This window comes from Oncorhynchus mykiss, chromosome 17 (assembly GCF_013265735.2).
Source record: "Oncorhynchus mykiss isolate Arlee chromosome 17, USDA_OmykA_1.1, whole genome shotgun sequence".
Classification (NCBI taxonomy): Eukaryota; Metazoa; Chordata; class Actinopteri; order Salmoniformes; family Salmonidae; genus Oncorhynchus; species Oncorhynchus mykiss.
The window spans coordinates 36,136,516-36,163,365 of NC_048581.1; the positions used below are offsets into that span (position 1 = coordinate 36,136,516).

General features: G+C 40.6%; 1 protein-coding gene across 1 annotated transcript; it reads right to left on the bottom strand.

Moving 5' to 3' along the window:
• Positions 1 to 137: 137 nt before the first annotated feature.
• LOC118940406 (sulfotransferase 6B1-like) lies at positions 138 to 25,729 on the bottom strand. The gene is made up of 7 exons (XM_036949823.1): positions 25,416 to 25,729; positions 24,859 to 24,971; positions 24,066 to 24,155; positions 10,268 to 10,394; positions 7,495 to 7,589; positions 5,388 to 5,544; positions 138 to 795 (listed from the first exon to the last, which is right to left on the bottom strand). Exons 1-7 carry the CDS (start codon positions 25,606 to 25,608, stop codon positions 668 to 670), a joined length of 903 nt encoding a protein of 300 aa, XP_036805718.1. The 5' UTR covers positions 25,609 to 25,729; the 3' UTR covers positions 138 to 667.
• Between the last annotated feature and the right edge of the window lie 1,121 nt (positions 25,730 to 26,850).

The window sequence follows — 26,850 nt, forward strand, 5'->3', positions numbered from 1 at the left end:
TAGGCCATCTGTAACACCCAACAAAATTAAGTTATGATTTATTCCAAAACTAACTAACTTATTATGAAATTCATATCAATTTACTATTCATATTCTGGTCAAAATAGAAGAAAAACACTGCAAATACCGCTGGAACATTTGGTTGGTTATTCTGTTTATGTTATTTTTCGACAACACAGCCCTCAAAACAAATAAGGGGGAGAAAAATATATTAATTCAAAAATAACAAATCATAGTTGTTATGCTGGAAAGTGGATGGTTGATGTTCGTTCTTCCCTGTTCTTGTTGTTTCTTCATTGAACAAAGAGACAGGATGTAGTTTATACCAAAACCTAGCCTGTGGTTAAAAACCAATTAGAATTTGTTGCAGTAAAATTGGCCGAATACAAAGGACCCCGTTTCAGGCTTTATTAATGTGTAGATACTTTGGACCAATGAGAACTTGCCACGTGTAGCTATGAGTCCAAACTGGAACCCCTACACAGATTCTAAACAGATGCTGAACTGAAAAACAACTAGTTGCATTGATCTCTAGTTCTCTGCGTTATAAATGTATCTTTGAGTATTATTACAGAAGGTTTAGGCCTACTGTAGACATGAGCAACATTGTTCTATTTCAATCTTCTGAATATGCTCATTCTGCATTGGATCTGGAAATTTCAACTCCCTACTTGCAGTAAATATCATATTTTAACTTAGCCCCCAGTTTAGTGTGAGCCAGGTGCTTCTCAAACTTCTCATCCATCTGTTTACTTTGGGCTTCACTTAGATGGTTCTTCCAATCTCCAACTTCACCTAGGCAGAAAGGCAAGGGGGGGGGGGGACAAATCAAAGGCGAAGATCAACTTTTTGGACCTGTGAAAACATCAACATCTGACATCACCAATATCCTTGTATATTAATTTTAAATGTTTTAAACAGCCTTTACTACAACCCTTTTCAGTTGTTGTTTGTTTTGGGTGGTTTCAGTCTCCTCTTCACCAATTGAAATGTTTCCTTGATATTACTAAGGGTGTCCCAAAGGGGTTGATTTTGGCCCTGTACTTTGACTTTTCTATAAATACAAACAACATTGGTTGGTCTGTAGGTAATTGTAACTTCCACTTGTATGCAGATTATTCGGTTGTGCATTCTGTTGACAAGGCTGTCTTGGAGCTACAATCTGCCTTTTTGCTTTGCAGAAAGCCCTTGTTAAACTTAAATTGGTACCTGCAGGTAAAACTAAGCATATGTTATTTTCCAAAAAGCTCTGGTAATTTATGCATTTGTACCTCAGATGGTGCCCACATTTATTGTGTTCCCGCTAAAAATATCTGGGTATCTGGATTGACGAGAAGCTATCTATCAGAAAGCATATTGATGAATTAGTAAAAAAGCAAAGAATTAAAATGGGCTTCCTTCATAGGAGTAGGGCAAGCCTTTCATTAAATAGCAGAAAACAAATCATTCAATCAACATTCACATGGTCCCGTGTGGCTCTGTTGGTATAGCATGCCAGGGTTGTGGGTTTGATTCCTACAAAGGACCAGTATGAACTCACTACTTTCAATTCAGCAGACTGAATTAAAGTATTTCCTTGTTTACCACAGATAACCTACAGTAGCAATTTACTCTACACATTTTATGAATGGAAGCTCATGTTGGTGTACTTATTTTCTCATTTCCAATTAATGTAATCCATGAAGAACTAATACAGTACTGTCATTTCTTATTTAAAAAAATATATCTCTGAACTGTCCACATCTAAAATTGGTATCTAAATCAAGCCAATCATGATTGAGTTAATGTAATCTATGTTTTAATTCAATTATAGTTTAATCAAGGTATTTCAAGTGACAAATTATATTGTAATGTGTCACATTTATATTTTAATCATGTTTACATTTAAGATTAAACGTTTGTATGAATGTTTAATCCTATATTCTTACAATAATCAGTTTAGATCAATTACCTGCCTTGCAATTTCTAATGTTACTTATAGGTCAATATATCATTGGCAAGGATCCATGCCAAATCTTTTTCCTGTAGTCCACAATCATCTCCTTTGTCTTGATCATGTTGAGGGAGAGGTTGTTGTCCTGGCACCACACGGCCAGGTCTCTGACCACCTCCCTATAGGCTGTCTCATCGTTGTCGGTGAACTTAATAATGTTGTTGGAGCTGTGCCTGGCCATGCAGTCGTGGGTGAACAGGGAGTACAGGAGGGGACTGAGCATGCACGCCTGAGGGGCCCCTGTGTTGAGGATCAGCGTGGCGGATGTGTTGTTACCTACCCTTACCACCTGGGAGGCGGCCCTTCAGGAAGCCCAGGATCCAGTTGCAGAGGGAGGTGTTTAGTCCCAGCGTCCTTAGCTTAGTGATGAACTTTGAGGGCACCATGGTGTTGAATGCTGAGCTGTAGTCAATGAACAGCATTCTCACATAGGGTTTCCTTTTGTCTACGTGAAAAAAGGTCAGTGTGGAATGCAATCGAGATTGCATGATCTGTTAGAGCGGTATGCAAATTGGGTGGGTCTAGGGTTTCTGGGATAATGGTGTTTACGTGAGCCATGACCAGCCTTTCAAAGCACTTCTTGGCTACAGATTTGAGTGCTACGGGTCGGTGGTCATTTAAGCAGGTTACTTTAGTGTTCTTGGACACAGGCACTATGGTGGTCTCCTTAAAACATGTTGGTATTACAGACTCGGACAGGGAGAGGTTGAAAATGTCAGTGAAGACACTTGCCAGTTGGTCAACGCATGCTCGCAGTACACATCCTGGTAATCCGTCTGGCCCTGCGGCCTTGTGAATGTTGACCTGTTTAAATGTCTTATTCACATTGGCTGCGGAGAGCGTGATCACACAGTCTTCCGGAACAGCTGGTGCTCTCATGCATGGTTCAGTGTTATTTGCCTCGAAGATAGCATAGAAGTAGTTTAGCTCGTCTGGTAGGCTCGTGTCACTGGGCAGCTCTCGGCAGTGCTTCCCTTTGTAGTCTGTAATGGTTTACAAGTCCTGCTGGATTTAAGTTTCCTTGCATTAAAGTCCCCGGCTACTAGGAACGCCGCCTCTGGGTGAGCGTTTTCTTGTTTGCTTATGGGAGAATAAAGCTCATTCAATGCTATCTTAGTCCCAGGCTCCATCTGTGGTGGTATGTAAACAGCTACAAAACAATACAGATGAAAACTCTCTAGGTAGATAGTGTTGTCTACAGCTTATCGTGAGATACTCTACCTCAGGCGAGCAATAGCTTGAGACTTCCTAAGATATCGTGCACCAGCTGTTATTTACAAAAATACATACTCTGCCACCCCTTCTTACCAGACGCCGCTGTTTTATCCTGCCGGGACAGCGTATAACCAGCCAGCTGTATTTTAATAGTGTCATTGTTTAGCCACGACTCCGTGAAGCATAAGATATACAGTTTTGAATGTCCTGTTGGTAGTTTAATCATCCGCGTAGGTCATCAATTTTATTCTCCAAAGATTGCACGTTTGCTAGCAGAATAGAAGGAAGTTGGGGTTTATTCGATTGCCTACGAATTCTACAACTATGTGTGTTAACCTCTCTGAACCACCCATACCGGATCCGGGATAATTGTCATCAGCAACGCTGAATAGCATTGCGCCACAGTCAAATAATATTACTAGAAAATATTCATATTCATGAAATCACAAGTGCAATATTGCAAAACACAGCTTAGCCTTTTGTTAATCCACCTGTCATCTCAGATTTTGAAATGATGCTTTACAGCGAAAGCAATACAAGCGTTTGTGTTAGTTTATCGATCGCTCGACAAAACAATAAGTACACTTAGCATCAGGTAACTTGGTCACGAAAATCAGAAAAGCAATCAAATTAATCATTTTCCTTTGACGATCTTCGGAAGTTTTCACCCACAAGACTCCCAGTTAGACAACTTTTTTTATATCCAAATACCTCCGTTAGTTTGGTGCGTTATGCCCAGGAATCCACCGGAAAGAGCGGTCACGACAACGCAGACAAAAATTCCAAATTATATCCATAATGTCCACAGAAACATGTCAGACATTTTTTCTAATCAATCCTCAGGGTGTTTTTCAAATATCTGTTTGATTATATGTCAACCGGGACAGTTGGCTTTTCACTAGGACCGGGAGTAACAATGGCCGCCTTTCTCTTTTGCGCACAATTCACTCTGAGAGCCCCCACCTATCCACTTACGCAATGTGGTCGTTCACGCTCATTCTTCAAAATAAAAGCCTGAAACTATGTCTGAAGACTGTTGGCACCTTGAGGAAGCGATAGGAAAAGGAATATGGTTGATATCCCTTTAAATGGAGCAATGGGAGGCTATGGAACATGGAGTTTTCAAAATAGAAGCCACTTCCTGGTTTGATTTTTCTCAGGGTTTTGCCTGCAATATCAGTAAACTTATTTTTTGCCTGTCAAATTCAATGGGTGTTGCACTTTCGTAAATTCATATTTCATCTTCTCTCTGGCACACTCTGAAATCAGAGTAGAAAGCCAAAGTGAATTTATGAATTTATGAACGCATCCGTTAATGAACAGAGCATTTGATCACCCTCACAGCTATCCTCCAATCAAGGATTATGTAAATGTTGGAACCGTTTTTTGTTTGTCCAGTCTTTCAAAAGTTCCTAGCTCATGTCTAAATTCTTAAAGTAAATGCATACTGCATTTCCAACTACTAATTTTGATAATGATTTGATTTTAAGCCTCAAAGTACAACAACTTGACTAGCTAACAAAAAAAATTATGTTTTTGTCTTTGTTATAAATTCTAATTCTATTTTCGCGGCGCCACATGTTGTCATGGAAAACATTAATGGTATTTTCAACAACCAATGAGCAACTCTGCCATAAATCCAGCACATATTGAACATTGAGATGGCCTAAAGGCCAATCTCTTTGTCAATAACAAGGAGTGGCAAAGAGTGGAATTTTAGCTAAAGAGACTGGTACTCAGTCTAGAATGCAGTCAGGTGGCAAGATCGGGCGACCCAACACAATGCACATAATGGGAGTTATCGATCTGTCATTCTCATTGAAAATAAGTCTAAGAAGCGGTAGATCTTTTCTATTTGCGCTATTTCTATACTTCCAGTTTTTACATTTAGTTTTTGCGTCTTTTATTTTCTTTTTTTTTTTACACAAGCTTCAAAAATATGAAAATACAATATGCTAGGTTATGGAAAAGATATTTCACAGCGGTTCAGATGGTACAATGATTCTCTACACAATGACGGCTTGTTTTGTCACATAAACTGAAATTAGGCAAACTATTAGAATTTTAGTAACCAGGAAATCAATAATGAGAGGAATAAAGTAAAGTTTCATCGTGGGGGACAATAATGAGAGGAATAAAGTAAAGTGAATACAATTTATTTGAATTATTATGAACTTACCTTTTCGGAAAAACACATTGCCATGTTTTCCATGGGTGTTCTTGGAACTTTCCTTCATAGCATTGAAGGTGCTCTGCCCTGCAATTGTCTGGACTTGCTCTTCAGTCAATGGGAAATCAAAGAACTTGGATATCTGCTGCACCCCCTGACCTAGATTCTGAAGAATAAACAGAGTGGAGTTTAAACTTGTACATCCAACTTTGTGCATTCCACAACTCTCAAAAAAGCCAGGAGGACATCAATATGATGTAAGACAATGATAAAAGTGAATATTAATGACATATAAATGTACATTACTCAGACATAATTAGGATTGTAAAACTCCCAGTAATTTACCACATCGGTAATGTTGGTAAAAATCCTTAGTGTCGATTGATGCACCCGTGAGTCAATTTAATTAACATAATACAAAAATCTGTCTTAAAATATATATATTTTTTCTTTATCTGTGTCTAGTAGTTAGACCATGTGGTTCAAGAGAGCCTAATTACTGAAAAAATGTAATTTCCAATTATTTCTGGAACTATTTCTGGACTTCTCAGAACTGCCGACTGGTTCGGCCCAAAAACATTTACAGCAAAGATATATTGGCATAGTAAAAGAAAATATAAAGGATATTCCATGCTGAAACCCTCATGGTAAACAACGGTATTCAGTAAATTGATTGGTTACATTTAGGATTATGTTATACAGCTTTGTGAATCAATGATTTTATATTAAAAACGTTTCATTGTATTATTTAAAAAAAATCTGTTAGTTTACTGGTACATTTCAAAAGTTAGGCCTAATATTTTCACGTCTACATCCGCTCCACCTCTCCGGCGCTCGACATGGCCGGTTTACTCATCACTGGCTCTGATTACCATCATTATGCACACCTGGCACCATCGTTACGCGCACCTGCGCCTCATCATGAGACACACCTGGACTCCATCACTTCACTTATTACCTCCCCTATATCTGTCACTCCCTTAGTTCCATTTCCCAGGCAGTATTAGTTATGTGTTTCATGTCCTGATGCTACTCTTGTTTTGTATTGAGCCAGCACACCAGTCCGTTCAGCAGTCTGCCCAGGTCAGCGATGCCAGTTTGTTTCTCCCGGACAAATATGACGGAACCCCATCTAAATGCAGTGGCTACCTACTCCAGTGCTCCCTCTATTTTGCACACCAGATGGGAATTCCCACCACTGAGAGGTCTAAGGTTGCTACGGTTATTTCTCTGCTGACTGGGCGGGTGTGGGCTACGGCAGTCTGGGAGAGAGGTGAGGAGTCGCTGGCTTCATATGAGGGGTTCATGGCTCTGTTCAGAGGTATCGTTGACCATCCACTGGAGGACAGAGAGGGGAGTGAGCGCCTATTTCAACTACGGAAGGATGATCAGACTGCCGAGTAAGCGCTCACCTTCCGGACAGTAGCAGCATTCAGCAGATGGAATGAGCCTGCACTCCATACGCTATTCAGAAGAGGACTGCGTGAGGAAGTCCAGAAGAACTGGCATGTAGAGATGACAGCCTCTCCTTGGTCGCACTCATCACGATGGCCATCCATCTGGCTAACCTACTTCGGGAGCGTTGGTACCCTCATCGCTTCTCTCCCTCCCTCAGTGATGACTCTGTAGCAGAGCCTGAACCGATGGGCTGAGCGACGCAGACGGAAACTGCTGGGGCTCTGTCCTTATTGTGGTCAAGGAGGCCCTCAATTTCAGCAGTGTCCGTTATGTTCCAACTCGGGATCCACAAGAGCAGATGGACAGTCACATGATTTTCCACCTCCTGGGGAAGGTGTGAGTATCCAATCTTCATAATTTTCTGCCAAACCCTTTTCAGTGTTGATCACACTAGCTGGCTGTCCCTCACGTACTGTTTCTACAATGCTAGTGGATTCCGGTGCCGTGGGGAACTTTATTGACCAGACCGTTGCCTCCTCTCTGAACATCACCTCATACCCGCTCTCCTCTCCGTTTCCTGTCCAAGCCCTAAATTGGCCACTAGGATCCAGAACCATCACACACAACTCACCGTAGTCCATTAATCTGAAAAACATTCCCTTCATTAGTGCATCAATATTCACTATTTTTGCAACACTATACATAATATGGGTTTTACCTCCTTCATTTGCTCATAAGTGACCATCAATATGTTAGGATTGTCCATTAGTTTCTCCCAGGCGAGGGCATGGTTGAAGTAAGAGCCCCAAGCCACTGTAAAGAATAAATAAAAATAGCATAAGGTGAATCCATTCAGCAGTCATGTACATAATGTTTTTGTAGTGCGCTGTATTGTACCATAACTATAGTGTGATTATCCATTTGTTAGTGCAATACTGTGGAAAGAATTTCATTTTCATTAATTGCATTTATCTGACAGGGATCTGACATCAGTGAAGACTTCTGTACCAGATGTAGCCAGCCAGATGTAGCCAGCTAAAAAAAACATTTACACAGAGCAGCTCAAAGGTTTAAAAACGGAAATGTCTGTAAACATTGTGCTGATTGGCCTTCAGCCACACTCTGGGTTCAAATACATGTGTATTTAGATATTAGTATTTTTGTGGTAAATATAATTATTTCTATTTCAAAGTATTTCAAAAATAATTTTTGAAACCTGTCTGCCAACAGCTAGTTTTCAGCTAGTTTTTCAACAAAAATGCATCACTCTTCCTGGGGTGTATATGAACAAGATTTAATTTTGCTAAAACGCTGTCAGTTCCACTTTAATTGTTACTCAAGTGATTTGATATTGTTATAAAAACAGCTTCATTGAGCTTAAGTTGGAATGTGAAGCTAACTGAAGCTAGCTAGCTTTAGAAAATCCCAAACAGATATAGCTAGTTTTGTAGTATATGTCTCAGCACTCAATGTTATTAATGTGCTTGTTGAAAGCCAGACCACTTTAGAACTCTTACATACTCTTGTTAGGTGTGCTTGCAAAGCAAAGCACAATTCTAGATTTCTTACTTGCTCATACTGTTATTTGATTTTAGTCAGCTTTAGAGCTAAACAATTTACGTAATTAACAAAAAACGAACCATGTGTCTAGACTGCCCCAACTCGGATTGCCTGAGAAATGCTTTTTATAGCAGTCATACTTTAACTACACTGAACAAAAATGTAAAGTGTTGGTCCTATGTTTCATGTGTTAACATCCCGGTTTGTGAGCATTTCTCCTTTACCAAAAGAATCCATCCACCTGACAGATGTGGCATATCAAGAAGCTGATTCAACAGCATGATCATTACACAGGTGCATCTTGTGCTGGGGACAACAAAAGGCCACACTAAAATGTGCAGTTTTGTCAAACACAATACAATGCCACAGATGTCTCAAGTTTTGAGGCCGTGTGCAATTGGCGTGCTGACTGCAGGAATGTCTACCAGAGCTGTTGCTAGAGAATGTAATATTCATTTGAGGCGGCTTATGAAAAGCTGTAATTTTAAAGAATTTTGCAGTATGTCCAACACGCCACAACCACAGACCAAGTGTATGGCGTTGTGTGGATGAGCAGTTTGCTGATGTCAACGTTGTGAACAGAGTGCCCCATGGTGGCGGTGGAGTTATGGTATGAGCAGGCATAAGCTATGGACAACGAATTGCATTTTATCGATGGCAATTTGAATGTACAGAGATACTGTGAGATCTTGAGAACCATTGTTGTGCCATTCACCCGCCACCATCACCTCATGTTTCAGCATGATAATGCACAGCCCCATGTCCCAAGCATCTATACACAATTCCTGGCAGCTGAAAATGTCCCGTTTTTTCCATGGCCTGCATACTCACCAAACATGTCACCCATTGAGTAACGTTCTCATGTTCAGGCTATCTTCACATTCTTAATAAAGTTTATAAACAGTGGTAATTACCATAAATTAGCATAACACTTAATTAATGGATTCAATGCCAAAAATAAGACCACAGTAGTAGACATTTTAAAAGCTACCACTAACCATTTCAGCTACAAACATTAAAACAATATTACAATTTTCTAAACTTTGTTATAAAGTATTAAGACCAAAGTGAAGCGTGGTATGCGTACATTCTTCTTTTATTATTCAAACTAACAAAACAACAAAACGAACGAAACGTGAAGCTAATACGAATAGTGCAGACAGGCAACTAAACATAGCATAAGAACCCACAAACACAAAAGGGAAAATGGCCACCTAAATATAATCCCCAATCAGAGACAACGATAAACAGCTGCCTCTGATTGGGAACCATATCAGGCCACCATAGACATATAAATACCTAGACCTACAAAACCCCTAGACAATACAAAAACTAACATACCCACCCTCGTCACACCTTGACCTAACCAAAATATAAAGAAAACAGAGATATTAAAGTTCAGAGCGTGACACAATCTAGCACCACACCATATTTTCTTCAGGAAATGTACTTTTCTAGTTATTATTATTTGATTTATTTGGCTGGCAATCTTTCCCTCTACCAATTTATTAAACCATAACCAGTCACTGCCATTACTACAGCTACTACTACTACCAGTCACTACCACTATTAAAACTTATTTCACAACCATAAATAATTTAAGACCAGCTAGAAAGCAGACATTTTATTTAAGAAATGTAATTTTCTAGTTGTGCTATTCATTACATCCAGCCTATCCAACATGACACTGCATTTCTTTCAAACAATACGAATGTGTTGAGTTGTTCTTTAAATCGGCAGGTAATCTAGTGGTATGATCATTGGACCTTGTCAGCTCGAATCACCGAGCTGACAAGGTAAACATTTGTTGTTCTGCCCCTGAACAAGAATGTTAACCCTCTGTTCCTAGGCCGTCATTGAAAATAATAATTTGTTCTTATCTGACATGCCTAGTTAAATAAAGGTAAAATAAAATAAATAAAACATCTCACCTTCACCCTCCATGAAGTCTGTGAAAAATGAATCCCAGGATTTGGCATTAGGCAAAACAGGGTTTGTGTTCATGAAGTGGTAGTATGATACGACTGTATCTTTTGGGTTTCGGAACACAACCAGCATCTGAAAGTCAAAGTTACCACAGATAATTGTTATACTATTGGTGCAATAGAGTTGTAAAGTTTGATATAAAACCACAACATATTTCAGATGAACATGGACAGAATATTTTCAGGCATTTCACAGGAAAAATATTTTGCAGTGAACATGTTGGTTAGTTAGTTGCCTACAATAGCAGATGACTAACATTATTAGCTTACTTATCTACCGCAAGTGCAGTCACTTGGAATCTGCATCCTAAGATGGAATCCGCAGTAGGGGAAAACTGTCCGCCCCACCGAGGTGAGGAGCATTGTGTAACATGCAGTACATATTTTCTGTTCTATCACGTGTGCAATGAAAAATATACACTGCTCAAAAAAATAAAGAGAACACTAAAATAACACATCCTAGATCTGAATGAATGAAATATTCTTATTAAATACTTTTTTCTTTACGTAGTTGAATGTGCTGACAACAAAGTCACATAAAAATGATCAATGGAAATCAAATTTATCAACCCATGGAGGTCTGGATTTGGAGTCACACTCAAAATTAAAGTGGAAAACCACACTACAGGCTGATACAACTTTGATGTAATGTCCTTAAAACAAGTCAAAATGAGGCTCAGTAGTGTGTGTGGCCTCCACGTGCCTGTATGACCTCCCTACAACGCCTGGGCATGCTCCTGATGAGGTCGCGGATGGTCTCCTGAGGGATCTCCTCCCAGACCTGGACTAAAGCATCCGCCAACTCCTGGACAGTCTGTGGTGCAACGTGGCGTTGGTGGATGGAGCGAGACATGATGTCCCAGATGTGCTCAATTGGATTCAGGTCTGGGGAACGGGCGGGCCAGTCCATAGCATCAATTCCTTCCTCTTGCAGGAACTGCTGACACACTCCAGCCACATGAGGTCTAGCATTGTCTTGCATTAGGAGGAACCCAGGGCCAACCGCACCAGCATATGGTCTCACAAGGGGTCTGAGGATCTCATCTCAGTACCTAATGTCAGTCAGGCTACCTCTGGCGAGCACATGGAGGGCTGTGCAGCCCCCCAAAGAAATGCCACCCCACACCAGGACTGACCCACCGCCAAAACGGTCATGCTGGAGGATGTTACAGGCAGCAGAACGTTCTCCACGGCGTCTCCAGACTCTGTCACGTCTGTCACATGTGCTCAGTGTGAACCTGCTTTCATCTGTGAAGAGCACAGGGCGCCAGTGGCGATTTTGCCAATCTTGGTGTTCTCTGGCAAATGCCAAACGTCCTGCACGGTGTTGGGCTGTAAGCACAACCCCAACCTGTGGACGTCGGGCCCCCATACCACCCTCATGGAGTCTGTTTCTGACCGTTTGAGCAGACACATGCACATTTGTGGCCTGCTGGAGGTCATTTTGCAGGGCTCTGGCAGTGCTCCTCCTGCTCCTCCTTGCACAAAGGCGGAGGTAGCGGTCCTGCTGCTGGGTTGTTGCCCTTCTACGCCCTCCTCCACGTCTCCTGATGTACTGGCCTGTCTCCTGGTAGCGCCTCCATGCTCTGGACACAACGCTGACAGACACAGCAAACCTTCTTGCCACAGCTCTCATTGATGTGCCATCCTGGATGAGCTGCACTACGTGAGCCACTTGTGTGGGTTGTAGACTCCGTCTCATGCTACCACTAGAGTGAAAGCACCGCCAGCATTCAAAAGTGACCAGAACATCAGCCAGGAAGCATAGGAACTGAGAAGTGGTCTGTGGTCCCCACCTGCAGAACCACTCCTTTATTGGGGGTGTCTTGCTAATTGCCTATAATTTCCACCTGTTGCCTATTCCATTTGCACAACAGCATGTGACATTTATGGTCAATCAGTGTTGCTTCCTAAGTGGACAGTTTGATTTCACAGAAGCGTGATTGACTTGGAGTTACATTGTGTTGTTTAAGTGTTCCCTTTATTTTTTGAGCAGTGTATATATATTGTTTTTGCAGGAACTTCTTTGTTGTTGTAATATCGCAAATGGAAATGGCAGTTTCACCATTAAGGATTCCAGCTTTAACCTACAAATGTGTTTAATTATGAAGTCCAACACTCATAATACAAAAGTGCCACAGTGTCTCCTAACCCCTCCTGTCTCAACCTCCAGTATTTATGCTGCAGTAGTTTGTGTCGGGGGGCTAGGGTCAGTTTGTTATATCTGGAGTACTTCTCCTGTCCTATTCGGTGTCCTGTGTGAATCTAAGTGTGCGTTCTCTAATTCTCTCCTTCTCTCTTTCTTTCTCTCTCTCGGAGGACCTGAGCCCTAGGACCATGCCCCAGGACTACCTGACATGATGACTCCTTGCTGTCCCCAGTCCACCTGACCGTGCTGCTGCTCCAGTTTCAACTGTTCTGCCTTATTATTATTCGACCATGCTGGTCATTTATGAACATTTGAACATCTTGGGCATGTTATGTTATAATATATATAGCCTGATGTGCTGGATTTATTCCACATTACTTTGAAGTATTTATTTTACACATTTCAGGATCATTTGCATATTTTTAGGAATGCTCACTCTACCTTCCAAACTTTTATTTATTCTAGAATTGAGATAAATTGCTCTATAATTCCAACGCAAGACTTCAATGTCAATTGAAAGTGTCAACAGGATGTTTAATTGACATCTGTATTGGAATAAGAGGAATACAATAGTTCAAATGAAAATGTGTCATTCATTCTACGCAGGGGCCAACTTTGGTTTTAGACGTAGGGGGAAGATATATTTTTTAATCCAGACGCATAAACACTCAACAGCCTAACCGACCGCTTGTAGGTGTCCGCATGGGCCTAAAGCACACCATTGCCTAATTTTGTATCACATTCCAATGATAAAACTGGAGGGGTGGGCAAAAATGCATTTTCAGAATGTGGGGGGTCCCCGACAGTCTCTGAGATACTTATTTATACTTAAAAAATATATATATATATTTATGAAGTACTGGGATATCATTTGTTTGTGTATTTGAATTCATCCCCCCTCTCCAGTGGAAGTTGCACCCCTGATTCTACACATCACAATACATTAATTAAACAAATTTGACATATTTCATAATTCCAAATACTATGAACCACACTATGTGTGGTTCAAACATTTAATTTTAAAACTCATTATCCTATTAAAGGCCCAGTGCAGCCATTTTAATCTCAATTTCAAATCATTTCTGGGTAACAATGAATGTATTTACTGTAACAGTTTTCCATAAAAAAATACAAATAAAAAAATATATTTCTCAAGCAAGAATTTTGCCCAAGACTGTCTGGGTGGGGTCTGAGTAATGTGGGGGAGGGCACCTAAGCAGTCCATTACCATAGGTTGTGTTCAGCTGTTCAGATGTTGCATGCATCAACCAATGGTTGCATGCCACATCATCATCTGTGCCATCGGGTACCAGATTGCTATAACATATGATGTGGTAAAATACCTATCCAGGCATTTGTAATATATGGCATGCTTCCGCAACGTCTGAGCAGAGGAACACGACTGTTGTGTGGATCAATCCACTAGACAGGAGGGGCCTAATGAGAGGGATATGTAACCTGAAAACTAGCTGTTATTGGTAGAGGAGTTTAGAACTCTTTGTAATTGGTCTATAAAAGTTTGGACACCTACTCATTCAAGGGATTTTCTTTATTTTTTACTATTTTCTACATTGTAGAATAATAGTGAAGACAAACTGTGAAACAGCACATTTGGAATCATGTAGTAACTAAAAAAGTGTTAAACAAATCAAACTATATTTTATATTTGAGATTCTTCAAAGTAGCCATCCTTTGCCCTGATGACAGCTTTACACACTCGGCATTCTCTAAACCAGTTTCATGAGCTAGTCACCTGGAATCTATTTCAATGAACAAGTGTGCTTTGTTAAGTTCATTTGTGGAATTTCTTTCCTTCTTAATGTGTTTGAGCCAATCAATTGTTGTGACAAGGGAGGGGTGGTAGCCCTATTTTGTAAAATACCAATTCCTTATTATGGCAAGAACAGCTCAAACAAGCAAAGAGAAACAACAGTCCATCATTACCTCAAGACATGAAGGTCAGTCAATCTGGGAAATTTCAGGAATTTTGAATGTTTCTTCAAGTGCAGTCGCAAAAACCATATACGCGCTGATGAAACTGGCTCTCATAAGGACCGCCACAGGAATGGAGACCCAGAATAACCTCTGCTGTAGATGATGAGTTCATTTGAGTTACCAGCCTCAGAAATTAAACCCAAATAAATACTTCAGAGTTCAAGTAACAGACACATCAACATCAACTGTTCAGAGGAGACTGCGTGAATCAGGCCTTCATGGTCGAATTGCTGAAAAGAAACCACTACTAAAAGGACACCAATAAGAAGAGACTTGAAACACGAGCAATGGACATTAGACCGGTGGAAATCTGTCCTTTGGTCTGATGAGTCCAAATTTGAGATTAATGGTTCCAACGGCCATGTCTTTGTGAGATGCAGAGTAGGTGAACGGATTATCTCTGCATGTGTAGTTCCCACCGTGAAGTATGGAGGAGGAGGTGTGATGGTGTAGGGGTGCTTTGCGGGTGACATAGCCAATGAATTATTTAGAATTCAAGGCACACTTAACCAGCATGGCTACCACAGCCTTCTGCAGCAATACGCCATCACATCTGGTTTGTGCTTAGTGGGACTATCATTTGTTTTTCAACAGGATAATGACCCAACACACCGCCAGGCTGTGTAAGGGCTATTTTACCAATAATGAGAGTGATGGAGTGCTGCATCAGATGACCTGGCCTCCACAATCACCAGACCTAAACCAATTGAGATGATTTGGGATGAGTTGGACTCTTGGAAAAGCATTCCAGGTGAAGCTTCTACCCCCAAGCTATAAGACTGATGAGCAATTAATCAAATGGCTACCCGGACTATTAACATTGACCCCCCCCCCTTTGATTTTGCGGATTACCGGGGCGTATACTCAAAGCATGCGTGTACCGACTGTCAAGGGTCTTCACTGACATTTTCAACCTCTCCCTGACCAAGTCTGTAATACCTACATGTTTCAAGTAGACCACCATAGTCCCTGTGCCCAAGGAAGTGAAGGTAACCTGCCTAAATGATTTCTGCCCCGTGGCACTCAAGTTGGTAGACATAAAGTGCTTTGAAAGGCTGGTCATGGCTCACATCAACAGCATCCTCTCGGACACTCTAGACCAAGGCTGCCCAACACTCTTCCAGGAGATCTACCCTCCTGTGGCTTCAGTCCTACCCTAATTTAAATTAACATCTGATTATACTAATTAGCTGCTCAACAAGACCTTAACTAGCTTAATCAGATATGCTAAACTAGGGTTGGACTGAAAACCTAGTAGATCTCCAGGAAGAGGGTTGGGCAGCCCTGCCCCAGACCCACTCCAATTCGCATACCACCCCAACAGATCCACAGGTGACGGAATCTCAATCGCACTCCACATTGCCCTTTCTCACCTGGACAAAAGGAACATCTATGTGAGAATTCTGTTCATTGACTACAGCTCAGCTTTCAACACCATAGTGCCCACGAAGCTCATCACTTTGGACTCTGGGACTAAACACTTCCCTCTGCAACTGGATCCTGGACTTCCTGATGGGCCGCCCCCAGGTGGTAAGAGTAGGCAACAACACGTCTGTATTCCCTTTACACACACAACAGCGTTGCCAAACACGACTCCAACACCATCAAGTTTGCTGACGACACAACAGTGGTCACCGACAGCGATGAGACGGCCTATAGGGAGGGGGTCCGATAACTGGCAATGTGGTGCCAGGACAACAACCTCTCCCTCAATGTGAGCATGACAAAGGAGCTGCTCGTGGACTACAGGAAAAGGCGGGCCGAACAGGCCCCCATTAACATTGATGGGGCTGTAGTGGAGCTGCTCGAGAGTTTCATGTTCCTTGTTGTCCACATTACCAACAAACTATCATGGTCCAAACATACCAAGACAGTCGTGAAGAGGGCACGACAAAACCTTTTCCCCCTCAGGAGACTGAAAATATTTGGCATGGGTCCCCAGATCCTCAAAAAGTTCTACAGTTGTATCATCGAGAGCATCCTGACCGGTTGTATCACTGCATGGTATGGCAACTGCTCGTCATCTGACCGTAATGTGCTACAGAGGGTAGTGCGATCGGCCCAGTAAATCACTGGGGCCAAGCTTCCTGCCATCCAGGACATATCTAATAGGTGGTGCCACATGAAAGCCCCCCCCCCACCCCCTCAACTAACCTGTACCTCCACACACTGACTCGGTACCAGTGCCCCCTTGTATATAGCCTCACTATTGTTATTCTTATTGTGTTACTTTTAATTATTACTTTTTATTTTAGTCTACTTGGCAAATATTTTCTTAACTCTTCTTGAACTGCATTGTTAGGGCATGTAAGTAGGCATTCCACAGTTAAGTCTACACTTGTTGTATAATCGGCGCACGTTACAAATAAAGTTTGATTTGATATAGCCTCATTATTGTGATGTAATTTCATTGTGTTACTTTTAATTTTTTACTTTAGTTTATTTAGTAAATATTTTCTTAGCACCATTTCTTGAACTATATTGTTATTGATGCTTACCCATCCCTTTAGCGGGATAATTGTCATCAACAACCGCTAAATATTAAAATAATATTACAAAAAATATTTATATTCATGAAATCACAAGTGCAATATAGCAAAACACAGCTTAGCCTTTTGTTAATCCACCTGTCGTGTCAGATTTTGAAAATATGCTTTACAGCGAAAGCAATCCAAGCGTTTGTAAGTTTATTGATTGCTCGACAAAACATTATGTACACCTAGCATCAAGTAGCTTGGTCACGAAAATCAAAAAGCAATCAAATGAATCGTTTACCTTTGATGATCTTCGGATGTTTTCACTCACAAGATTCCCAGTTACTCAATAAATGCTCCTTTTGTTCCATAAATATTATTTTTATATCCAAAATACCTCCGTTTGTTTGGCGCGTTATGTTCAGAAATCCACAGGAAAGAACGGTCACGACGACGCAGACAAATTTCAAATAGTATCCGTAATGTCCACAGAAACATGTCAAACGTTTTTATGATCAACCCCCATGTTGTTTTTAAAATATATAATCGATAATATATCAACTGCAACTGTCTTTCTCAGTAGGAGAGGGGAAGGTAATGGCTGCCCAAACTCTGTTGCGCCAAGCAAAATGCTGCTGGCACCCGGCCATACAATGACGCGATGTTGTCTTTCTCGCTCATTTTTCAAAATAAAAGCCGGAAACTATATCTAAAGACAGTTGACATCTTGAGGAAGCGATAGGAAAAGGAATCTGGTTGATATCCCTTTAAATGGAGCAATGGCAGGCTATGGAACATGGAGTTTTCAAAATAGATGCCACTTCCTGGTTTGATTTTCCTCAGGGTTTCACCTGCAATATCAGTTCTGTTATACTCACAGACAATATTTTGACAGTTTTGAGTGTTTTCTATCCTAATCTGTAAATTATATGCATATTCTAGCATCTGGTCCTGAGAAATAGGCTGTTTACTTTGGGAACATTATTTTTTCCCCCTAGCTTCAAGAGGTTGGGCTTGTAAGTAAGTGGTTCACAGTAAGGGCTACACCTGAGAAAATGACAAGAGTGTGCAAAGCTGTCATCAAGGCAAAGGGTGGTTACTTTGAAGATTATAAAATATAAAGTATATTTTGATATGTTTAACACTTCTTTGGTTACTACATGATTCCATATGTGTTATTTCATAGTTTTGATGTCTTCACTATTATTCTACAATGTAGAAAATAGTAAAAATAAAGAAAAACCCTTGAATGAATTTGGCAATACATCCATCCTGCTTCACAAACACAGACCACGTGTAACCACCCCAGGCCAGGACCTCCACATGTGGCATCTTCACCTGCGGGATCATCTGAGACCAGCCACCCGGACAGCTGATGAAACTGATTTGCATTTCTGTCTGTACTAAAGCCCTTTTGTGGGGAAAAATTCATTCTAATTGGCTTGGCCTGGCTCTCAAGTGGGTGGGCATATGCCATCCCAGGCCCACCCATGGTTGCTCCCCTGCAGAGAAATACATGTGAAATCCATAGATTAGGGCCTAATGATTTTATTTCAGTTGACTGATTTCCTTATATGAACTGTAGCTCGGTAAAAATCATTGAAATTGTTGCATGTTGCATTTTTGTTCAGTATAATTACAAAATGATAAAAAATATGAATAATATTCCATTCCATTGTCTGCAGGAAAAGGCTACGTACCTTACTGCGATTGTTTTCAATTAAAATGGTCAAAAAGTGACAAAATAGCTTCTTAGTAAAGAACAATCTGGGAGTGGTCTGAGCGAGAGGCGTTATTGGACAAGTCTAATGGGAAGAATATGTAGTGGAAGAAAGAGAGAAGGTGATACTCGCAACTGGCGACTTGCTGGCGTGGGAGCACAACGTGATGACTCAATCACAGTTTATGACATTGTTTGAATGGCAGACCATTTGTAGGCTATCACAGTGATCAAACACATCTTATCTGTGGCTTTCTCCGGGAAGGGACGTTCCCCCAGAACCCTGGGAGCATGGACACCATTAGCGATGTGAAGACGAAAATGATGAAAATGTAATGAATGTTTCTGCTTGAATTAAATTTATGTTTGGATTACTTCAAGAGTTTATAAAGAGCTATACATTTTGCCATGTTGTACTGTATGTTTATTGTACTGTAAGTTCTATGCATTTATTGTTACAGGGAAACAGTGTTATTTTATTTGTCGGACGGTGGATAGTTCAAAGAGGATCGACACAGGGGTCCGTTCCTGTCATTTGAATTGGAATGATTAGATTATAATCTGGTTGTGTTTTCCTGTCTTTTGTTTTTACTAGCAAAGTGCAAATAAACTCAGCCAAAAAATAAATGTCCTCTCACTTTCAACTGCGTTCATGTTCAGCAAACTTTCCATGTGTGAACATTTGTATGAACATAACAAGATTCATCAACTGAGACAAAAACTGAACAAGTTCCACAGACACGTGACTAACAGAAATGGAATAATGCGTCCTTGAACAAAGGGCATCTTTAGTGTCAAAAGTTTTTATAACTGTGACCTTAATTGCCTACCGTCTGTAAACTGTTTGTGTCTTAACGACCGTTCCACAGGTGCATGTTCAATAATTGTTTATGATCAATTGAAAAATCATGGGAAACAGTGTTTCAACCCTTTACACTGAAGATCTGTGAAGTTATTTGGATTTTTATGAATTCTCTCTGGAAGACAGGGTCCTGAAAAAGGGCCATTTTTTTTTGCTGAGTTTAAATGCTAATTCATGTTGGGGGCGAGTTTCTGCTTGAATTTGGTTAAAAGGGAAGCAGTGCATTGTTTTATACTTTGAGAACTTGCTACCACGCTCCTGTGTGTACCACACACAACGTTTATCCTCTTAGAGATTATTCTGAACTGAAGACACATTACATGATACTGTGACAAGAGCCAAAAAGAATCTGCCCACTCCATCAAGAAATGGGGACAACAACACAGGGCATCCATGGGACCTCCTGGAACCATGGACCACACCTGCAGAAACTGGACAACAGGGGGAAGCAGAGGAGATACCTATCATAGACTTCTCCCAGCTGACGCTTGACACGGCACATACGCCACCTCCAGTGGTAGAAACAACCAGCTGGTATCATCGAGTAGAATCAGCCAACAGTAACACGGAAGCAGCAATGTGGGAGTTCGTATTGCATGACCTAGATTTGGAATAGGAAGCTTCTGTTTAGACACAGGTCTAAGATTACATAATAGTGGTCTACCGTTTAGACACAGGTCTAAGAGTACGTAATAGTGGTCTACCGTTTAGACACAGCTCCAGAAACTTGCGAACTTCCCCTGTAAAAAGGTATATAAAGAGAGCAGAGATCATGAGAGAGCCATGATCCTCACTGACATATGAGACAGACTTCATATGGAGAATCATCATAGGTAAATTTACTATTGCCCTATACGCTTTTTGTTAGACTAGAACAATGTTTGAGAAATTGATAATTTTGCCAAAGTACTTATTGGATCACTATCTGAAGCTACCTGGTTGAACTTTGTGAACCCGAAACTGAGTCTCTGAAACACAGGGGTCTAGACACCTCTTGATCACAGACAAAGCGGCAATCACACAGTGATACATCATGACCAGAAGTGATTAGCAATACAAGGAAACAGCCAAATACCAGTTACAATATATTGAGTCTATACACAGAGTTGGAAGTGTATTAAGATATTGGAATTCGGAATCTAGCATTATTGCTGGGAAAATACCAATTATAGGAAAGTGACCAAGGGGCTGAGCATTTAAGGTAATTGAGCTCTTTTTGCTATTTTAGTCAATATTGTTAGAAGTGTTAACGCATTTAAAGTTTTGCAATATTATCTGGCATAGCTTAAAGCAATAAGGATTGATTGAGCATTATTGTTGCATTAAGAAACTCTATAACCATTGAATTGTAATAATGTGTATAAGACAAAAACAAAGTGACTTAATAAAAGCTTGAAACTTTGACAACTAGGCCAGATTAACGATCTGGAGAGCAAACGCCTTTGACACTCTCACTGAACAGAAAGTGACCCTGGTTATAGGTGAAAGTGATTGCACTAAAGAATATTTTATTGTGTGGACAATAATATATTTTTAGGAGAGTCAAAACATATACCAATACTAGTTTCCAAGTGACTACTAGCTGACGAGCATAATAACTAATAGACTAAGTTATTAGGTATTGATATATACATAGGTAAAGAAACTTAAAAGTAAGGAAATATAGGAGGAATCCATAACACTTAGAATATTTAAATAGGCGTATATCTATCCAAGACCTCATACTAGACCGGAAAATAAGGGAGTGACAACGTGAACGAGGGAACAAACTAAACTCACGCGAAGGGCCATTACGAATAAATAGAAGGGTTGGTAGGGCCGCACGGCTAGGCCCTTGTTATACCGAAGTAACTAAAATCCTAAAGTACTCTGCCCAGCCAGAGGACGGGGTAGAGGCTTTTGCTGCAGGTATTGGGCAAAAGTCAGCACCGTGACAATACATTACAGAATAACACAGACATGCTAAGATGCATCATGTATTTCATGTGCAATGTAATTGTTTGAGTGTCAATTATTTTGGGACTAATAAATTATATTAGCGGAATTTAGTAAATGCATCAGTTTTACAGAGTCATTATTCAATTGACTATACGTTTATCATTTAGTAGGTCTATTGGTAGTTGTCTATATGCTTGCCTCAATAAAATAATGCTAGAACATTGGTCGGCAGAATTAGCTATTTGTATCTAGTCTCTTAATAATTGCATTAAGGTGCAAGTTAGACACATTCATGTTCACAATCATACTGAGTGGTGATACAAGGTTCGCTACCTTGACTAGATTCCTCCAGAGACAGACAAGGCCTGTTGCATTTATTCACACAATATTCAGATTGATGAATGCAGTTTATTGTCACAATGCCTTCCGAAAGTATTCAAGTATTCCACATTTTGTTACGTTACAGCCTTATTCTAAAATGTATGAAATAAAACATTTTTTTCTCAACAATCTACACACAATACCCCATAATGACAAAGTGATTACAGGTTTTTGAATTTGAGCAAATTTACATATATTCAGACACTCTGCTATGAGACTCGAAATTGAGCTCAGGTGCATCCTGTTTCCATTGCTCATCCTTGAGATGTTTCTACAACTTGATTGGAGTCCACTTGTGGTAAATTCAATTCATTCGACATGATTTGTTAAGGCACACAACTATCTTTAAAAGGTCCCACAGTTGACAGTGCATGTCAGAGCAAATACCAAGCCATGAGGTCGAACGAATTGTCCGTAGAGCTCCGAGACAGTATTGTGTCGAGGCACAGATATGGGGAAGGGTACCAAAACATTTCTGCAGCATTAAAGGTCCTCAAGAACACAGTTGCCTCCATCATTCTTAAATGGAAGACGTTTGGAATCAGCAAGACTCTTCCTAGAGCTGGCCGACTGGCCAAACTGAGCAATCGGGGGAGAAGGAACTTGGTCAGGGAGGTGACCAAGAACCCGATGGTCACTCTGACAGAGCTCTAGAGTTCCTCTGTGGAGATGGGAGAACTTACCAGAAGGACAACCATCTCTGCAGCACTCCACCAATCAGGCCTTTATGGTAGAGTGACCAGACGGAAGCCACTCCTCAGTAAAAGGCACATGATAGCCCACTTGGAGTTTGCCAAAAGGCACCTAAAGGCTCTCAGACCATGAGAAACAAGATTCTCTGGTGTGATGAAACCAAGATTGAACTCTTTAGCCAGAATGCCAAGCATCACATCTGGAGGAAACCAGACACCATCCATACGGTGAAGCATGGTGGTGGCAGCATCATGCTGTGGGGATATTTTTCAGCGGCAGGGACTTGGAGACTAGCCAGGATTGAGGGAAAGATGAACAGAGCAAAGTACAGAGAGATCCTTGATGAAAACCTGCTCCAGAAAAAAACAGGACCTCAGACTGTGGCGAAGGTTCACCTTCCAACAGGATAAAGACCATAAGTACACAGCCAAGAGACCGCAGGAGTTGCTTCGAAGACAAGTCTCTGAATGGCCTTGAGTGGCCCAGCCAGACCCCGTACTTGAACCTGATCGAACATCTCTGGAGAGACCTGAAAATTGCTGTGCAGCGACGCTCCCCATCTAACCTGACAGAACTTGAGAGGATCTGCAGAGAAGAATGTGAGAAACTCCCCAAATACAGGTGTGCCAAGCTTGTAGCGTCATACCCAAGAAGGCCCGAGTCTGTAATCGCTGCCAAAAGTGCTTCAACAAAGTACTGAGTAAATTAACAAACATTTCTAAAAAACAGCTTTTCTTTAGCATTATGGGGTGTTGTGTGTAGAGTGATGAGGTGAATAAAACAATACAATACATTTTAGAATAAGGTTGTAACGTAAACAAAATGTGGAAAAAGTTAAGGGGTCTGAATACTTTCCGAATGCACTGTATATACATATATATTGATAGCTGTGGATTAATTTACTTATATTGATGCCTTTTATAAAAATATTTGACGCTCAAGAAGTAAGACATGTCGCCAAAAGTTAAAAAATTCTTATTTGAACTAGCATGCTGGAGCGTGCCTACTTGAGCCGAGGACCCACAGGACTAAGAACCCACTTGATACAGGCCGTTTTATGCGTTTTATATTAGATTTCGTAGTTTTTTATCTGAACGTCGCCAGCCAGTACTTTCTGAAAAACGTAAATAAAAATACAAATGGCAAGCTGTCGAAAGAGAGGCATTGCACAGCTGCTGGGAGTTGTAGTTCATGTGTGTAGTTGAAATTAAACAGTTGAAACTTTTCGGCTCTGTGCTTCTTCTTGGCCATCAAACACATTGAAAAAGTAAATTCACCCATAAATATAAGTATACATTTTATATCTTAAATTACTGCGTTTTCATTGACGATACAAATTTGAGGCTGATTCATAGTCTACAAAAAGATACTGAGGTGAAATTGATGTCACTTTCATATCGTATTCATTTCCTGTTATTCTAAAAAGAAAAAGAAACATTCCCAGACTGCATTAGATTGAGCACTCCACAATGGAAGGGAGGCTAGATTCAAGTTATTGTGACATGTTCTTTAGTAAAGTTATTAACACTGACCTTTGTTTTCTTCGCAATAAAAGTGCCAGGGATGTTATCAGGGTGCAAATGTGTGCCCAGTAACCGCGGAGAGGGCATTTCTCCCACCACCTTGAAAATAAACAGAGGGAAAGGACAAAGGTTTTAGGAGCTTATCATATGGCATACCAAAATGCAGCAGAAAACCACAAGGTACATAATTTGTAACAAATTACATGAAAATAAATGGTCATTTAGCAGCCAATCTTATCCAGAGCAACTTACAGGAGCAATTAGGGTTAAGTGCCTTGCTCAGGGTCACATTGATAGATTCTTCACCTTGTAGGCTTGGTGATTCGAACCAGCGATCCTTTGGTTACTGAACCAATGCTCTTAACCAGCGGCAGAATGATAACAATCAAAAGGCAGGAGCATGAGAAATACAAAAATAAAATGTTTGATTTGACTTGCCTAGTTAAATAAAAATTCCTTTGAACAGGTCAATTACAAATAGTTTGAAATGCACTAAAGGCACTAGCGCATCCTATTGTAGGTTATTCTGAAAATGTTCAGTGTGTGTGGCGGGTAAAAACTAAAGGCTGATTTACCTCAATCGGTAGCGACAAAAGTAAATTCAAGAATTAACAATTCCAGTGAGCGATTAATAAAACATTTAAAAATACCTTTTGGGTATGTCTATTAGGCAGAGTTTTTACATCACATTTAATTTAAAGATCTGTCAGTGTCATTGAAAGCAAGTCTGATCAAGAGAGGGATTTTGATTGACTAGGTATGGACTTAGTTCTGTTATTGGAAACTGTTACAGTATACATACCTTCTGCATGTCCGGAGAGAAAAACTCCATCAGTGGAGGTATTTGAGACAGTTCTTGTTGCCCAGAGGCTGCAGCCATGATTTTGCGTAGCACAGCAACCATCCAGTTGAACCCTGGAAAAGCACACTAAATTAGAGCTTTGCTGGCAAAAGCAGTACAGGACAGACTATACAATTTACACAAAAGTGTGTGTACAATGTGAGCCTGTGTCCAATGTAGTATATGTTTTTAAGGCTAACTAAATCGTTTGAGTATCTTCATGGGTGGCAGTTGGGACACATTGATTCTGCAAAGAATGCTCATGATGTGGTTTCAGGAGACATATTCCAATGCACATGCTCCTGTGGGCTCTTGATCCATTTGTTCATATTCAACAACCAACTGCTGGCTTCTTAGATCTAGAAGGATTTTGTATTAAGTCCTATACACATGTTGTCATGCCCAGTACTATATAACAGCAGTACTGTGTCCGGCACTTTATTTGAAGGCAAAAGATATTTCCACTATCTAATCCAGTACACACTAACTACCACAACAGCAGGGATGGTTTCACTTACCACATTTTGGGTAGGCCACCAGTAAAATGTCATTGGGTCTGCCCTCCAGCTCCTTCAGGCCTTTAAGATTTTCTAGGGGACTCATGATTGTAGAGTAGAGGATCCCCTCGTGCAAGTACAGCTTATTCTCATCCTTCACATTCTTTGCCTCGTCCATTTTGGACATGCCTTGCGAAGACATTGGTTTGCTCATTTTGTATCCTGGTGACTTAATGACAGCCTATTTATGTATTCAGTCCACAATGGAGCAGCAAAAAAAAGGTGTTAGTATTTGTTTTCCCAGCCCATACAGTAAAACAGGACTTTGCAGTTCTCTGGCGTGATATTGTTGAAGGGAGGGACTACGCACAGTGACCTATGCACAGTGACTGATTTGGAGAGAGTCACTTGCTCATAAAATGGGTGAGAGTTCAACTCCAGTCAAGGTTAGATTTGTCTCAGTAAATTGGAATACTCTTGAAAGAAAAAGAAACACAGGACAACACACGTGGAATGTTAATGACGTACACACTAACACTGACTTACACTCATACTTGCTCTTACTCAAACAATGCATCAATGCTCAGCCAACTCAAACATGCAAATAGCGTTGTCACTGTGACTACACTCTCTCTTGTTGAGGGTTATCTAAGTTTAAGCATATGGAGGTGTGCCCGTTGAAAGAGATTTTCAAAGATTACATTCCATTTTCCAGTCACAAATGTATGAAGCTTGTATCCTTCACATAACTACATCAGCTTGACAAAGCTTGTTCAATGCCAGATTCAAAAGATACTTAAAACATAAAAGTGTTTTCCATTCAAAATGTCTTCCTATTAAAAGGTCCTATGCCTAACTTTGCTTTCCTCTTGAGAAAACTAGGCGAGTTGCAGCAACATAAACAACTCTACCCCCTCCCCCTCATCCTATTTGACGTAATGGCTATGGGATCTTGTGGAAGCCAGCGGAGAGCGTGCACCTAGATTATTTTACTTTCCGTTTGGTCGACCAGCCTCAAACAGCTGAAAATGTTATATTTGAGATGCACATTTTAGATGATTCTCTACCCTCTCAACTGTTTGCGACTTCTGTATGTTGGGGACATTGGGTTGGGCACTTGCCCAGTCTGCCATTGCTAGTTTTTCTATTTATTATGGATCCTCATTAGCTGCTGCCAAAGCAGCAGCTATTCTTCCTGGGGTCCAGCAAAATTAAGGTAGTTATACAATTTTAAAAACATTACAAAACATTCACAACAGATTTCATAACACATTAAGTGTGTGCCCTCAGGCCACTACTCTACTACCACATATCTACAACACAAAATCCAAGTGTATGTGTGTGTATAGCGCATATGTTATCGTGTGTGTGAATGCATGTGTCTGTGTTTGTGTCTCTTCACTGTCCTAGCTGTTCCATAAGGTTCTTTTTAAAATGTAATTTTACTGCTTGCATG

Excerpts from the sequence above, each read along its gene's own strand:
- LOC118940406 (XM_036949823.1), bottom strand. The coding sequence starts at position 25,608 with ATGAGCAAACCAATGTCTTCGCAAGGCATGTCCAAAATGGACGAGGCA. Across the intron at positions 24,156-24,858 it reads TCTCTCCGGACATGCAGAAG|GTGGTGGGAGAAATGCCCTC; the intron begins GTATGTATACTG and ends TTTATTTTCAAG. Across the intron at positions 10,395-24,065 it reads TTATTGCGAAGAAAACAAAG|ATGCTGGTTGTGTTCCGAAA; the intron begins GTCAGTGTTAAT and ends TTTGACTTTCAG.